Here is a 15951-nt window from a genome sequence, read left to right as displayed (position 1 = left end):
GAGCTAATGGCTCGATGCTCAGTGCCAACGAGACTCCGTTCCAGCCAAGTTCCAGACTCGAGGAATGCGGCACAAAAATCAGCCTCCTTTCCCGGAAAACACGCCACGAAAAATTGATAAGTGGTCTGTTATTTCCTATAGTACGGTTGCGGAGGGACCTTCCGAGCTGTAGAGCGATGCACAGCAGCAAACTGGTAAGGTACCAGTGCATGCGCGACTCTCAGAACAAATCGTGGAGCGGCGATGAACTCCAGACATGCTTTGGCGGCTTATCGAGTGGCGAATACAGATCAGCGCTGGTCTATACTGTCAACAGCCGAGGCAGCCATTGGCAACGCTTGTCCTTCAGTACGCGCACAGAGTGTCTATGCCTAAACTGTAGAGATCGGTAAACGTGTAAATGCCAGCGTTTGTGGCGCTTAACTTGTGCTAGGGTAGATTTCCCTCTTCCTCGTCTTCAACGGTACAACAAGCTGACGCCCTTCCGTTCCACCTCACTAGCTTACAGTAGTCTCCTAGGTCTTCGCTGTCGTACCCCGACAGCGTACGTCTCAGGCTCCGTTTTGTGAGGCATATGCACTCGACCGAGACGGTGAAGCTACTCACTCATCCACGAAGCAGCAGCACGTCTTCGATTCCTTTCCTACACTGGAAGCTAGCACTGAAGCTGATCGCTTGCTGCTACACTAGAGTTTAGCTGCGTAAGTAGGGCACGGCGACACCACTGAGACGGCATCCCACATATGCGGGAGGAGATGACGCGAAGGCTGGCTTTCCAAGGCGCACCGAAGATTGGCTTCAACTGAAACGATGCTTCGCAACTGCTGCTAGCTCAACGCGTGTCGGATGTCAGAGTCGCGCGTCTACTTTTGCAGACAGCCGGTGTATTTCGAGAAGCCATCTAGCATATGAACCAGCGGGGGAGCTCGGGCAGCGGGGGAGAAGGGAGTCCGACCCTCGCTCATGCGCAGACTCGCCGTGACAGGACCCACGCATGGGGCTGCGTACGTCTCCACATGGTTGGACACCTCTCGCACACTCAAAGAAAGTCACAGCGAGATGACGAAGTTTTAGCGACGCCACCGAACGGCGTGTACGAAAGTGTTCCTCCACATGCGGCATGGATAAGAGTAGGAAAACAAATCACGGGGATGGAAGCTGCATGGGCTCCGGCAACGTTACTGTTCGTGTCGAACAACACTGAGCACCTTGTCACCCATAACACGTGGAGCGCGAAGAAACCATGAAACAGCAAAGTAAAAAACATAGTAGGATGTCTGCTTGCCGTACGGCGCATTAGCAAATCTAACAGATGTAAGCGATGCCAACGCGGCGCTAGTCTTTTTGCCACTTAAGTATTAGAAACACTCGCCCGCAGCCGCCACGCGTTGTTCCCAGCCAGCTAAAATACAGCAGCGGAAGGCATTTGGTATTCTCTATGACTTCGACATAATCTTCGCGGCCGCGCTTTGCACTCCTCCCGAAACGTATATCCGAACAGAGATCCAGCAGATTCACTGTGAATAGACAACATTCCGGGGTACTGAGGCAAGCATCTCCAGCGATCTGGCCCCTGAGGAGTGCTTCCGCAGCCCAGTCGGGCTGTGACTAGGCTCACCAGACGAGAAACGATACGGGGTAGGTGGCTACGAGTGACGCGTGTAACGGATGGGCTAGACACGGAGCTTGCCTCCGTGCCTCTGTCGTGACACAACCCCGTGGGACGCGACGAACACACCAACACAACAAAGAAGACTCCGGCGAGCTCCGCAAGACACACATCCAGAAAAGCAATGAAACGAGTGAAAACCACAAACGAATCCGGTGCACGATTCCGTAGTTGTATGTCCTCCTTCGTGCCGTCACATGCCTGACGAAGAGGAGCGCTAAGAAAGCCCACAAACGGTGAGAGCAGACATCCCAACGAAGCACTATCAGTTTGTACAATCCCTTGGATAGCATTGATTCCCTCGACTTTACCATCCCTCGCTCCATTTGCTCGTCCCTGGCTTACAGGTCTCGCAACCTGAGACGGTTCCCTCCGCCGTGAGCATTCATGGATTTTGGACTACACGGTCGCGAGAGAGTCTCGCCTCGCTCTGTCGTGGTTCCACCGTACGAAAAATAAAGCTTCACATGACCGTTCCCGCTCTCCGCAGTCTGGCCGCGCCGAGCTGGTCGCCCTCCTTCGACATTTGCTGCTCCAGCTGCTTCAGCTCACGGTTTGCGCGGAAGTTCTGCGGATCGAGTTGCACAACTCGCTGTCTGTACGCCAGGGCTTCCTCGTACCGACCGTCCATTTCATAGCAGTGGGCGACAAGCGACAAGACCTGAAGAGGGTGCAAATGACACGATGTCACACGGAGAGTTCGACACAGTATTTTCAGGAGGCTCTGGGCAGCGCAGCGCATTTCCTCACAACCGCTTGCAAGGAGCAGATGCCGCTCTGCGCCACTGACCACACTCCATACACAATCTGCTCTACTTTCCCGCGGACCTCCAACGAAAGCAGATCCTCATGGGAAGAGAAACTGAGGCGGGCGGACACGGACATGCTGGCATCTCGGCGTGCAACTTGCGCTCAACTACTCATCCGCACCTGATCATCAGCGGGTTCGAGGGCGGCGAGCCGCTGGAAAATGTTCAGGGCCTCGTCGCGGCCGTCGTCGCGACGCATAAGGCACGTGCCCAGGTTGAAAAGGGCTGCCTTGTAATTCGGATTGACGCCCAGTGCGCGTCTGAACGCCTCGATGGCAGCCTTTTCGCGACCCAGGAGCTGGAGCACAACGCCGCGTCTGTAGATGAAAACGACTGCCTCGGGCGCTAGGCAGACGGCCCTGCTGTAATACCGGAGGGCTTCTTCCTTCTCGCCGCGAGTCAGATACATTTGTGCGATTTCGTCGCAGATTTTCGCGCTCAAGAGGTTGGATGCCTTGATGCCCGCGGGATCTTCTGCGCCCTGCAACGCGAGCGAGCTGGAGCTTCGCGCGAAGAATCTGCCGGCCTCAAGGCCCGCTTGCAGCCGCAGGTGCTCACAGGGATTGGACTTCTCCCGCTGGGATGAATCGTCCAGGGAAATTTCCCGCAAATCGTCGGACTGAAGACGCGAGCTGCTACCTCCTCCCTGAGAAAGCGTCGTCGAGGCACTGCTGCTGGCGTCGCCTTGAGCGACAGACGAATCGCGATTGCAATCATCGCAGCATCCCATGGACGACTGAAGCTTGAGGCTCATATTTTTCCCGCGCCTGGGCAGCCCCATGAGCTCCAGAACCTCGGAGGTTTGTGCGTCGCCCCTCTCGCCGGAGGCGGCGCCCGGAGCTGCGAAATCCAACGCCGCGCTGTAAGCGTGCAGCGCCAAATCGAAGTTTCGCTCGCGGTAGTAGCGCGCCGCTGTAAGCGCATCCTCCCTGCAACAGTACACGGACGAAAGCGACCCTGTTGTACCTGTCGATGCTGTTCTGGTAGTTGCGGTCTCTCTCTCTGCAATCTAGCTTCATCCCCGAATACCACATTCTGTGCTCCCAATATATATGCAACGTCGCGCTGATCCTATGGAACACATGGAAGTGGGAAACTGCTGTTTACGTCGTCTTTCTGCCCTCTACGCACATTTCGCCTCCCAGCTAGCTCCATTGTGGCTCCTTCCCACTGGCTGATCGCCGTTTTGGTGCGCCGCATCATGCCTACGTTATAAATGGAAAAAAGCATCTCCGACGCAAAACGCAGAACTATACCAACACCGCAGCTGCCTATAACTGGACCGAAGCAGTTATCCCGTACCTGGATTTAAACTGCTCCACTTGTCTGCCATTGGATTGGCAGCACATGACGCTGTATCCGTGATCAGGAGCCCCGGAATGTTTGTCGCCTCCGCAGCACATAGGCGGTTTGCGGATGTTCAGGGGCAAGTCGAGGCCTCCTGCACTCTGCATGCTGGAATAGCCGTAGTGTCTGCCGCGCGGACTCTGGACAGCGTTTCCCATCGTTAACAAAAAGCAGGGGCGCTAAGAAAAGACTCAACACGAGAGGATGCTCGGGTCGACACAGCCAGTCGAAGAGCCCCAGCTACAGGCGAAGGCCTCAGAAAACCAACGAATGCGACGGCGAAACACGGGATGCATGCAGCAGGCTACTCAAGTAAGAAAAATACTCGAAAGATCACACCCGGTCCCAAAAACTGCTGGATCACAAATGAGGACGGGAAACGCCAACGAGACGTGGAGGACTAGCGCGAGGACGTTTTCGGAGAGTAAGTGCTGAAGTAGGTGGTTGAAACAAAGACGAGAAACCAAGGAGGTGGAGCCGGCCGGGGGACGCGTCAATTAGACGAGCTCGCGAGAAATGGTAAGTCATGAATATCCGTAAACCGTCCGGAGTAGCACAGACAATCGGCGATGTCTGCCAGTTTACACACGGCCTGTCCACACCGCGACGCACAAGAGAAATAGTAGCAGCAACAAGGCCGGAGAAGGCAGTTCTCCGCAAGCCTTCCACAGGAACTGGTGATGTCGGGAGTTACTTTACAAAGATGAAGAACACCACCGCAAACCCCAGGCAGTTGCCGATAGGTGGCTTGACAGCGGCGCGACAGCCAAACTGGACTCAAACGGCGAGATAAGTTGGGGAACTCGTTAGCCTCTGCCGGACCGAAAAAAGTGCGTTGCTTAGGATACTTCGTGCCAGAACGTGTCCCCTGCAGCAACACAGATACTCCTTCACGAGGCTTCTCTTCACACGCAACTACACTACAACAAAATCACGTATCACGCCGAAGACGACGACGCGTTGAGCAAAGACGGGGACGGAGCGAGGTGCGAGGCGCGTGTCTTTTGAATCCAGAAAGAACCTGCTATTGTTTTTGCAGAGCTTTCTGATTCACGTTGTCTCCTTTGACTCATGTACTTGCTTCGTCTTCCAGCATGAAAAACTCTCCGAGCGTGAGAAACAAAGGAATTGCTTGTTCTCGCAGCTGAGCCTGGCAAGTCCCCTCTAGTGCCAGCTCGCTGTTTGCTCGCGGCGCGCTGTTGCTCATGTGCTGAAGAGCGTCCAAGAGGCGGCGGCCGAATGCGAGCACGTGTTCGTCATAGGTGGGGTGTTTCCTGACTGAACCAGAAAGACAGTGTCCTACGAAGAATCTTGGGAAATAACAAAGGAAACTGATTCAGAAATAAGAAAAAATCTTCCGGACTGCAGAAATAGAGAGGCGTACTACCTGCGCCATTTCGATGCTGTGCCGCTGGCGGCGGCTTGTGGACTCTCGCGGTGAGTCCTATGGTGCTGAGCCCATGGCGAGGCGCACGTGCCACAGATTGCACGACAGTTGCTATTGCGACTCTTTCTCTGATGCCGCGTGCCTGTGTCATGTGGGCACTAATTGCCTAGTTTGAAACGAGGAATAATGCAAGAGTCACTGACCCGCAACCCCAAGGCACCGGGACATGCTCGTAAACGAAGACTCGTCACCAGCCCCTGCACATGACTGACAGAAGGCCCGCTTGAAAGAGTTTCGTTGCTGAGTAGCTAGCATTCCACAGCAGGTTAGCCATATCCGCAAGGAAATCTCGTCCAACGGTGCTGACAGGGTCCAGCCCTATTCCCGGAAGCACGCCACCCACCAGCGTAAACTGGAGCGTACGCGAAAGGCATGCGGTCGTCCGAGGCGGCGCTACTGAGACAGTCACTCTTGCCCTCCATCCAGAGCGGCCTTCTATCCAGCGAGTCCCGCGCCCTCAGATTATGCCTTTTGGCTGGTGGTAGTGGATGAATGCAAGACTGCTTGCACCAGGTCCCGATTTACACAGGTTACTAACACATGTAGCTGTTCGGGTCTTTGCCAGTTGCGGCCCACACTGAAGGAATCGGCAGGACTGTCTGGATTCTTGCCATCGAGGTCACTACTCTGCACTCACTACTTCTAGCCACTTACCTAATCGCTAGGGTAGTAGTCCCTCGTTGGACGGGCGCGCAATTCTTCCCGGGCTCCACTTTAGTTTCTGATACTTAAGCGGAGCGGCACCGCCATCAAACGGATAGTACAACCTCGGAGGCTGCCAAGTCGTCCCGTGAGTGGGTGATTGTACCGGCCGTGCACGTGGACCTGCTACTCTGACACGCCAATACCACGCAGGTCTAGGACACGGTCTCATAACAGAGTGGTTGATCGTGGGAAACGGCATCCACCGACGGTTGCACTGCTATGAACATTTGCGGAGGCCTGTGGCCTCAGTCAAAGCGGCATGGGATGCTGCTCGGTCAGCTTTGGTCTCTCTGGAGGTCCGGATCCCCGTTAGAGTCGTCTTGTGAGGAATGCACAAAACCAGCTTCACGAGGAACCCTTGCGCCGCGTCATTGCAGTGGTGGAAGTTGCAGAAACCACGAGCACAACTCTTAACTGTGAAGTACGCGAAAACGGTTATAAAACCGTTTTTTATTGAGGCGGAGCACGATATGCTAGCTACGGCCCCACGCAGAGAGTCAACATGGATCCTGGACGAGGCGACTGAGGTTGAGCGCTGAGCCCAGGCGAATGAAATCACCTGCCTCGGCGGGTTTTGGAGAAAAGCCATGCGGTGACGCCGACTCTGGCAGATTCTCGTGCGCGTTTCCACAGTGCAACCACTGAGAATTCAGCCGCGAATATGCACCGCATGAAGTTTCCGCAACCAGCCCCTCGACTCCTTGGCGCACTCAGTTCACCTCGGAGAAGTTTCGGTTTTGTCTGAAATGCAAGCCACCAAGGGAAGCCACGGGTACGCATTGTGGGTCTTGGGTCCCTGTCCGAGGTCGACCGCAGCTCGGCGAACGCGTCAGTGGCGATCTAGTGCCCTCCATTGATGACCCCCCAAACGCTTGCAGTCGAAGCTAAGTTGAGTTCAACCGTCGCCATGAGTGCATGTTGATCACCCGTTGAACTACGATACCTGAACTGCAGACTTGAGAGAGTAACTGATGCGCGAATGAACCAGCCCTTGACCAGCTCGTCGTCGTGAGTCAATTTTTCTCTATCCCATACGCCACCGAGGTTGCGCACTAGACTCCTTGTGTAGATTCATTGCCTCACAGGGAAGGGATCTCAAATTCACCACTAACAACCTCACCACAATTTTTCAAAGGCACCCATTCCGCAACCTCTAACCTTTCCAGCTCGATACCCGTCCCTGGCGACCGCCTATACCTTATCTCCGCGCTGCATGCGTTACGCTGACGCATGTGCGGTCACCGTGGCATACGAACTACGGGGCATCATCAAACAATTTGATCGCCATCGTCCCTGAAGATCTTAAACCCTATTCTTTTGAACGGTGAAAAAGACAGCTGCTCTTTTCTCCCATCTGGGGAAGCAGCCCGTGACTCGGATAGATCCGCAGAAAGGGGCATGTTGAGGGATATCTGTGGCAACTGCGAACGCACGGGGGCCCCGTCTCTGACTCAGCGGAATTCTTCCGTCGCCAAGGGATATTTTTTAGCCCACCCACTGCTGTCAAGGATTCTGGATATCCCATGTGTTCCCGCCACGATATGTGTGTACTGGTCTGAGCGGAGGCGTCTGGGGCCCTGACGAGGCTTCCGTACGTACAAGGATTTGATAACGGCTTGGGGCGTCTTCGTACCCTACGCGTTTTCATGAGATGTTTTATTAAAGCGGCTGTTTTCTGTCCCTGTGTCCTCACCGTCCTGCATGCAGCGGAACGGCGGCCTCGGCAGCTCGTACACGCAGATGTTTCCCATCCAACCGGCCGTGACCTAGGTGCCGCGACCCGCGTGAATTCGTTCGCTTCTGTGAAACTCGCCAGCTGGTCGCCTGTCTACGACTGCGTTTTGTCCGTGTGTCTCATCTCGCGCCATCTCAAGACCCACTTTTTCTCCTTGCCAGAATGGACACGTCTGGACAGGAATACCCGAAGTGCTGCTGGACGGACCTGAAGGCGAGGAAGCGGCATCCGTCGCCGGAAATTTAGGACGACTCCAAGATCCCATTTTTTATGGAGCTGAACTTTCAGGTTTCGCTAGAGTTGGCTTTTGCTCGCGATGAATAGCGTCATCGTCTCTTTTCTCTGGTCCTCCCAGGGTCGAGAGATAACTGCTGTCGCCGCTGCAGTTGCGACGTGGCGAGTGCGGCCGAGCAGCCGTGTCAGGCTCTTCAATCAAACAAGCTGAGGAGCTGAGGACCCTTTTGACACCCTTTGGGAACTTCTTAGCCCTGGCAAAGATGGGGGGAAGGAAGCTTGCAGTTCCTGCTGTGTTGCCAGATCTGGTTCACTCGGCCTTGCGTTCAAGCAATTGTCACACGCTCTGCTCTTCGATACTGTATCTACCTTTTCTGCTTTGTCAAGAATGCCACGTTTCTTTCAAAGTTGGAATGCGGGAGTGCGTGAGAACATCTGGACGCCTGGAGGTGCCGCGACGCCTCGGGCATCCACTTAGAGCCTCGCACAGACATCCGCGGCGGCGCGATGTCGTGAAGCGATTGTGCAGCGAAATGGGCAGCGACCAGAGCAGTTTTTCTGTGTGGTCTTTATTCCGCAGTGGTAAGATGGGCGCGTCCAGCTTCCCAACGGAGGAGATCTCCTTTGTTTTGACAGCTGAGGACAAACCCCATCAACACCCGAAGCAGGACAAGGATGGAGCCACAGACAGCCGTACCGCGCTGCCCGCACGCGAGAGCGAGGAGGGCGCGGTAGCGCCGTCAGCTCCTCAGCTGGTGTGTGAAGCGAGCGGGGGCGCAGGTTCAGTGGTGGCGGAGGGGCGAACTGCAGAAAACCGCGCACAGTGGCTGCTTGGCACGTATCGAGCGGACCCCGACGGCCTTGCAAGAGCTTGTGGGAGCGACAAGGAGACTTTGCTCGCCATCTTCCACGCAACCGCCCTGCACAAGCTAAAGCGACAGAGATGGCTCCTGAAACCCTTAAAGGCGCAAGTCATCCGGAACATAACGAACTTCCACGTGGACGAAATCGCATCTCTGGCTAAAGCTATGCACAGGGTGAGGTGGCGGATGCTGACGGAACAAACGTGGCCTGCGTCTGATTCTGGACTCTGGAGGGACCCAATTTGCTCTTGTATTGTTCCTTTGTTCACGAATAACTCTGGCTTCGACGAGTGGTGTTCATCCCAGCAGTGGTTTACGTTTCCCGTCTAGTATGCGGCATGAAGCAATCCGTATTTGCGCAGTCTGTGCTTCTGCGAGAGCCCACACCTCGCGAGACTAACAATAGGCGGTCGAAGCGGCGAAGAGAGGGAGGCATCTTGTGCTCCACCGCAAGCGGGCACGAACTGAGGTGCGAGTTTTCTTCTCTTTTCGTGCCTTTCAGGTCGGCTACCTCAGGACGGATTTCCTGTACGCCGCATCGACTGTGATTGCGAGAACGGCTCGAGTAGCCTCTCCTGCGAGCTGCGGATTCCTGCTGGAGGCCTTCGCCGCCCAGAGGTTCGAACCCGAGCAAGCGGTGCACGCCCTGTGCAACCGGCTGCGGGAGACTGAGCTACAAGGCTTGACACAGTCTCATCTTGCTAGCATCGTTAGCAGCCTGGCCCGCCTCAATATTACGCACGATCCCCTACTGGCGGATATCGCCAATAGGTTGCTTGACCTCTGGAGCACTGCATGCGCCAGCTCTCCTCCGGGTGTGAGAGAGGTAGCGACCCTTCACCCTGGTGCGGAGCGTAGCACTACTTTGCCGGAAAATGTCGCGCTCCAGGGACGCCGCCAGTTTTCCCCCCACGACGTCACCCAGGTTCTATATGGGTTGACGAAGCTGCAGTACCATCACAGCTCATTAAGTGCTTACCTGCTGGGGACCGTCTTACCAGGTGTTGTAGGCCGCATGCACTCGCATCAGCTCACAGTCACTGCCGTGGCGATTCAGCGAGCAAGAGAGCACGCACATGCGAGAAGCATGACTCCCACCTTCGCGACGGATTCCTGCAATGACTACTATGCAAGCGAACACGAGACGCTGGGGGCAGTGACAAAGAGCATGAACCTCCAGCGCACCTCCGACGTGCAAGAGCGAGAGCTGAAAGTCCTTCAGGAGATGGCGTTTGGGCTGGTGGTTAATGAGGTTGCAAAACGTCTTCCTCAATTCAAAGCCGAAGTGAGGCGACTCGAGACTCGAAAATACTAGAAGTCAAAAAGGCGGCAGCAGGATAGTCAGTCGTGCTGTGCTCGCGTGGTGCACGAGCTCTGACGCACACTAGTCGCCTGAAATTCCGACTGAATATCGGAATGACAAGCAGAAGGAGAGTAGCTTTCCAGTTTGCCTGGTGCTGAGCCCCGACTCTCGTGTGGCGGGATGGGGTCACCTGACGCCATGGGCAAAGTGTCGAGCGCCGCAGGGCTTCTGTCGGCGAGCGAGGTTGTACTGGAGGTCCGGGAACAGAGTTCCATTCACGGCGAGCAGTTGAGAACTTCAGCGTGCTGGGAGTGGGATACAGCGAATGGCCGCCGCTCACTGGTCGCCATTGTTGCCCGGAAGTGCACTGAGCCAGGAATGCAAGGATAGCGGGCGACGCCTTGAACCAAAGCGACCAGCTGCCTTTTTGCATCTTCAGCACTTGTCGTAGCTTTTTTCAAGCAAGCAAGCACCTGCAGCCGTAAAAATAGAAAATGTGTGGTAAACCTGGATTCTTTGAGGAAAGTGTTGGCGTATTCCAAAGAGGGGCTGTTCCGGGAATTGAACCCGGGACCTCTCGCACCCAAAGCGAGAATCATACCACTAGACTAAACAGCCATGATAAGGTGCGCGGCACAATGTGCGTCAATTCAATAACAGCTTTTGGCTGTTGAGTTTATCTATTCACCTTGTGTGCGTTGTTCTATGTTCTTGCAGTCTATCTGTATGGTATTCAGGGCGTGCGCCGTCTTAGGGGTCAGGGACAACTGGTTGGTTGTTCGGCTCATCGCCCTGTTACCTCGGCTTCTACTTACCTTCGATCCTGAAGACGCAGTGCTTCTCTCTGTGTCCCTCTCTGAGCTTGGCGCACACAGCGGAGCAAGCGTGGACCTCATAGCAGGCCATGCGAAGCAAAATTCCAACCGGTACAGCCCGCATCTTCTCAATGTGAGTTGTCTTTTCACGGCGCCGGAGCAGGGGGCTCGGATGAGGTGTGCAGTGCAGACACGGCTTGAAAGGCAGAGCGCTTACTTCAAGCTGCTACGTGGCGCCCCGATCACGTATCGCTTCTGAATATGCAGCTCCATTTTACACAAGCTGAAGCAGCTGGTAGGAGAGGGATGTCGTGATGAATCCAGCCCCGTGCGGCTCTGCTTCGGGGGCTGGATGGTCTCCACAGCGACCTCGTCGCCTATTCATGGACTACGCCAGCCACGAGATTCACAACTGTACTTCGACGTTCTAAGGGAGGGTTTATGGGGTTTAGTGTCTCTCGCGTGTTTCTCCCGTCTAGTTGCCTTCACTCTGTTCAGGGATATCGTATGCGAGATGTTTCTAGACTCCACGGGCTTTTAGGTGCCTTCTACTTCTAAGACCTACTGCGCACGTGGGTACCTGTGGCCTGTAACCACGTTTTCAGACTAATCTTTGTTATTCCATTCTCTGGTGGGAACTTGACTCCGACAGACCCAACGGCTCCCTGTCTCAACCTGTGTACGCTTGCTCGTTTTTGGCAGGATCTTCTTTTCAGCTTCTCGAGAGAAGGCATCATTGTTCAAGACTTCCTCGACATGTACGTGGACCCAACAAGATTCTGGCGAGTCACTGACGGACGAGCTGCCACCACCGTCGTCTGTGCACTTTCAGACAGTGGATGCAAAGATCGTGTTGTCATCCAACGGATTTTCGATGCCCTCCTGCCCCTTCTGCCAACACTGCGACTCGATGATCTGTTCAACCTCTACGCAGCGGTCGCGCTCCTCGGCCTGACACAAGATATTGCCGGCATTCATGAGGTTGTCGAGCATGTGAGGCAAAGATTGAATGAGTCTCATGACGAAACCGTCGACGGAAAAGGGCTTAGCGCCAAGGCGCCCACTGATTTTGCGACGGGTCCCCCCATACTGGACTTGGTCGAAGGCTTTGTTCCAGACGTATTGCTAGGTCCGCCCCCGGGAGCTCCGGCGCATGGGTTACAGGCTAATCAGACGATATCTGTTTCAGGGGCGCTGAATCTATCGCTTGCGCTTCTGGTACAAGATTTCCGTCCCAGTCGTGACGCGCGGAGTCTTACGCAGCTAGAAAAGACACACATCGACCACTGCGCTGATCCCTCCGAGGGCCTTCAACGGGGCTGCTCTGGCTCTTTCCTGGAGCCTGCGCTGTTGGCGGGTAAGACGGAAAGGATAAGGAAAGTTTTAGCATCTTTTCTTGAGAATACTGGTGAACAAATGAACAGTTTCACGTAACCGCAGGGACGGGGGCTAGTACCGACTCAGCCGATGAGCATACGTCTTGGTTCGGATTCTTCAATGCGCTCCGGCCTGGCATTGTGCCAGCTACATTCTTCCTCTTCATGAAAGTCAGGGGGAGCATACTGGTGAATGTGTGGCGGAGGGCAGCGCGTGTGCAACGCCAAGTCAGGGAACTTGACTATAGGTATCGTGTGAGTCTTATAGGTCGGGCGAGGGCGGGCACGACTGCGTATTCTTTTCGAGAGTTGGTGGTGACCTACCTTAGATTTCGAGGTGCGGAAGCCTTGTGCTGGTATTATTGGAAAGTGGATTCCAGTGCCTAGCTTGTTTTTGGCATTTCATGCGTGCAGCGGATATTGCGGCTTTTTGTACGTGGCTGTCGGCTGAGTCTTCCATCGACGTCCTAGCATGTTCTCCCTCTCCGCAGTCTCCCGGTCCCCGTGTTTCGTCGTTCTTTTCATTAGAAGAGCAGCGGAAACTGGGGCTTCTTCAGGCGGCTCTTCTTCTTCGTGCCGACGGTATCCGTGGACACGCGAAGGATGAGCGCAAGCTGCAGGCGTTGACTACGCAGGTAACCGCTTGAAGAACTCATCTTTTGTCTCTGGGCGGCGTACCACTTGTCAGCGATGGAGAACAAAAGAATAAATGCTGCTGCCACCAGCCCGAAAGACTCGCTGTGTGTCTTGCAGGACAGTGACACGACACGCACCGACCGCCTTGGATGTGCTCATCAGAAGCAGGTGTGACCGTCGTAGCCGTAGTCGCAAATCAGAGTCATTCGAGCGTTTTTCTGGTACATTAATACGCGCGCTGAACGCGTGACTGGCCGATATAGGACCCGAAATAAGACGCATGCCTCCCGGAAAACTGTATGGGGCTCGCACGTTCTTCCCCAAGTGTTTAACAGCTGTAGCCACACAATTTCGGATGCGCACACGAGCTGTTGCCTTGCAAATCGCACTTTTTCGTTTTGTTCCCAGGTCGTCGATTTGTTGTCGGCTGTGGCAGCGCTGCAGCCGGCAGCAGTTCCTTTCCGTCTGCACTCGACCGCATCATGCATCTCAGCACTGCGGGTGCCGCTTCGGCATGTCTGCCAGTCTCTGCGACTCCGCGAGGTGAACTGCAGCCCGAATGGGGTTCGCTCCTCGTGCGCCTCTGAAATGAGTCACGCGTCGCCAGCCGAGCAGGAGAGCGACCCCGCCGACCTAAAGCCGAGGCTGGAACGTCTAGATTTGATCCCGCTGCAGTCCAGCGGGACTACGACCGCGGAGACAGTCGTACAGGTTGCACGTTCGTCGCATCATGTCAGGCCGGCGTTCGGCGCTGCGGACCGAACCAAGACGCATGTGTCCTTCATTGAGCGAAGCACGGCATCGGGGCTGGCAGCCATGCAAAGCATCCTCGAGCAGTTTTTCGGCGTTCGCGGCACCATCGTCGATTCTTTGTCCGACGTCGCGTCCGCGGGGCACGATGCACATGCAAGTCGCCAGGCGGTTGCGCGCGGAGAGCCGTTGTCTGCTCGAGAAGACGGACAGAAAAAGCCGCCTAGTGGGGCGCGTGGGCATGGCAGCTCCTCGCAGGGCGCTACGGACGATAGAGACCGCCTGCGAGCGCACCTGAATCCGTACACCGGCCTTCTGCACCTGGAGCTAGATGAGCTCCTACGTCTGCCAGGCGTCGCGGAGGATGTGCTGTCTGCGCGTTCCGCGCCCGCCCTGTCGCCGGCGCCTCCCGGCCGTGGTGATGAAGGGGAACGCGGGGACCAGCTGCTCAGCATGGGCGAGGGCGCGCGCCAGGCAGCTGCGGCTGCGGACTCCGAGCCGCGGGTGCCGCGTAGCGGCGTCATTCTCCTGTGGGCGGACGCGCAGCATTTCTGGCACGCGGCACCGGAAAAGGACGATTCGAAGCCGGTTTCTCCGCGCGGTACGCAGGGCAGGCTCAGGCTTTTGGGGCGCTCTGGCCGTGGAGAGCGAACGCGAGGCGCAGAGTGGCAGCCGGCGTAGCTCAGTCCGCGGTCTCCAGACAGTGGCGGCGGCGTGGGTGTGCCGCTCGGCGTGACGGTGTGTAAGGGCTCAACATCCGTATAGACGGCGGCGGCTCGTTGTGCGTGCGTCGCGAAAGAGCAATGAACGGCACCAGCAGCTCACAGCCGTCAGCTGCATTCGCGTACTGTTGCATCCCACGTGCCCAGTGATTTGCCCGCTATAGTTTAATCACGCGTCTATGTCCAGGCATGTCCCACGTTTGCCACGTCGAGTGGCTTGCTGAAAAGATCTGTTTCTCGCCGGAACGGCGGCCTCTCCCGGGAGATCGCAGTCGCGATAAGATAGCCCAAAAACCCACATGTGCTCCACCAGCTGTTCGGACAAATGAACTTTACTCTCATTTTACCACGTTCACCTGCGTTGTCTTGTTCTGTCTCGCAGCAGACTTCGCGCTCTCTAATGCTGCCGCCTTCCAGCTTCGATGTTTTGAGCGGCTCACGTCGCTCGAAGTATTCCCTGCCGGAGCCCCAGCGGCAGGCTATGATTCTACCTCGATGCCTCCTGACCTCTCTCGGCAGGCTCAGGAGCGGAAGCAGGCCAGAAGTGTCGCGGAAAATAGGAATTGCGTGGTGCTAGTCCCGCACTTCGTATGGTACGGTTTCGGATAGCTTCCAGTCTCTAGTGTCAGCGAGGAAGGAATATTTTTGCTACTGCGAGGCGGGTAGAGGAGAAAGTGCTTGTCTGCATGTCTGTATCGATTTGCTCCTTTCTTCGAGCAAAGGCGTCTGTGCCTCCTGTGAGCACTCGTTGTGGGAGCTACGTTTTTCTTGGAGCTTTCTTCACGATGCAGAAGGTGACCGCACTCCGGATAGGAGTAGCTGTGCGTCGAGAGTCGCGCAGGAAGGAGGCTGCGGGCTGCATGAGTCTCCCGCTTGCGAGCTAGCAGGCCCGCGATTCCTGCAAATGGGTCATGTCTGGTGTTGTTGCTTTCTTTACCTGCCCAGGAACGCCGTGAGCACGGACACTGAGCAGGCTGATTTCCTGCTTAAATCAATCAAAACTGCGGTGGAAGACTGGCGTCGACGAGGCTCAGAACGAAGCTGAAATTCGGGTTTCAGTTCACAGGGCGTCTGTCTTCTAGGGAGAAGTGCTACTTGTTGATTCTGTTTTCCTGTGAGTTACTGTCAGTCCTCTTGTGCGTATCTTCCGCCTACAAACCAGTCGATCAGTCACTGCTCAATCACTACCTTCTTGGCAGGTCCTGTGTTACCTGTCTCGCGCGGCGCTCTTGCATCTCCGAGGCTGAGTCGTGAGCCGCAGGGAATAAAATGAAGCAGCAGGAACGGAAAAAAGTGATCTGAACTGCAAAAGCTGTGGAGATTTTCCGCCCCAGCATCCGCGGTCTAGACTAGAGTTGGACGGCGGAAACGCAATAGAAGGCTAGAAGGAAAAGCTAACTTTCGCCCCGGCTAGCAAAGAACGCGCACGCAGCCTTTGACCCTGATACTCAAGAGCGCGAAGCTAGTGGTTTGTTTCTTTAGTCGCCCCATGCCCCCAGCTGTAAAGCACACGTTATTGCACACACTCCGAGCAGCCTCG

At 55.7% G+C, this 15951-nt stretch overlaps 2 protein-coding genes and 1 non-coding gene across 3 annotated transcripts; 1 reads left to right on the top strand and 2 right to left on the bottom strand.

The window, feature by feature from the left end:
• Nucleotides 1–2132: 2132 nt before the first annotated feature.
• BESB_040740 (tetratricopeptide repeat-containing protein) lies at nucleotides 2133–3983 on the bottom strand (the record flags this gene model as incomplete). Its single annotated transcript, XM_029362660.1, has 3 exons — nucleotides 2133–2330; nucleotides 2600–3407; nucleotides 3781–3983. The coding sequence occupies 3 exons, from the start codon at nucleotides 3981–3983 to the stop codon at nucleotides 2133–2135; spliced, it is 1209 nt and encodes a 402-aa protein (XP_029221625.1).
• Nucleotides 3984–8359: 4376 nt separating this feature from the next.
• Nucleotides 8360–15456, top strand: BESB_040730 (uncharacterized protein; the record flags this gene model as incomplete). The annotated part of the gene is made up of 8 exons (XM_029362659.1): nucleotides 8360–8983; nucleotides 9312–10094; nucleotides 10830–11060; nucleotides 11630–12284; nucleotides 12718–12938; nucleotides 13348–14290; nucleotides 14794–15004; nucleotides 15357–15456. The coding sequence occupies 8 exons, from the start codon at nucleotides 8360–8362 to the stop codon at nucleotides 15454–15456; spliced, it is 3768 nt and encodes a 1255-aa protein (XP_029221624.1).
• On the bottom strand, nucleotides 10659–10730 carry BESB_041430. Its single transcript has one exon. It is a non-coding gene; the product is annotated as a tRNA-Pro (tRNA).
• Nucleotides 15457–15951: the final 495 nt, after the last annotated feature.

The sequence above is a fragment of the Besnoitia besnoiti genome, chromosome II (assembly GCF_002563875.1).
Source record: "Besnoitia besnoiti strain Bb-Ger1 chromosome II, whole genome shotgun sequence".
NCBI lineage: Eukaryota > Apicomplexa > Conoidasida > Eucoccidiorida > Sarcocystidae > Besnoitia > Besnoitia besnoiti.
This window is presented reverse-complemented; position numbering and strand designations above follow the sequence as displayed.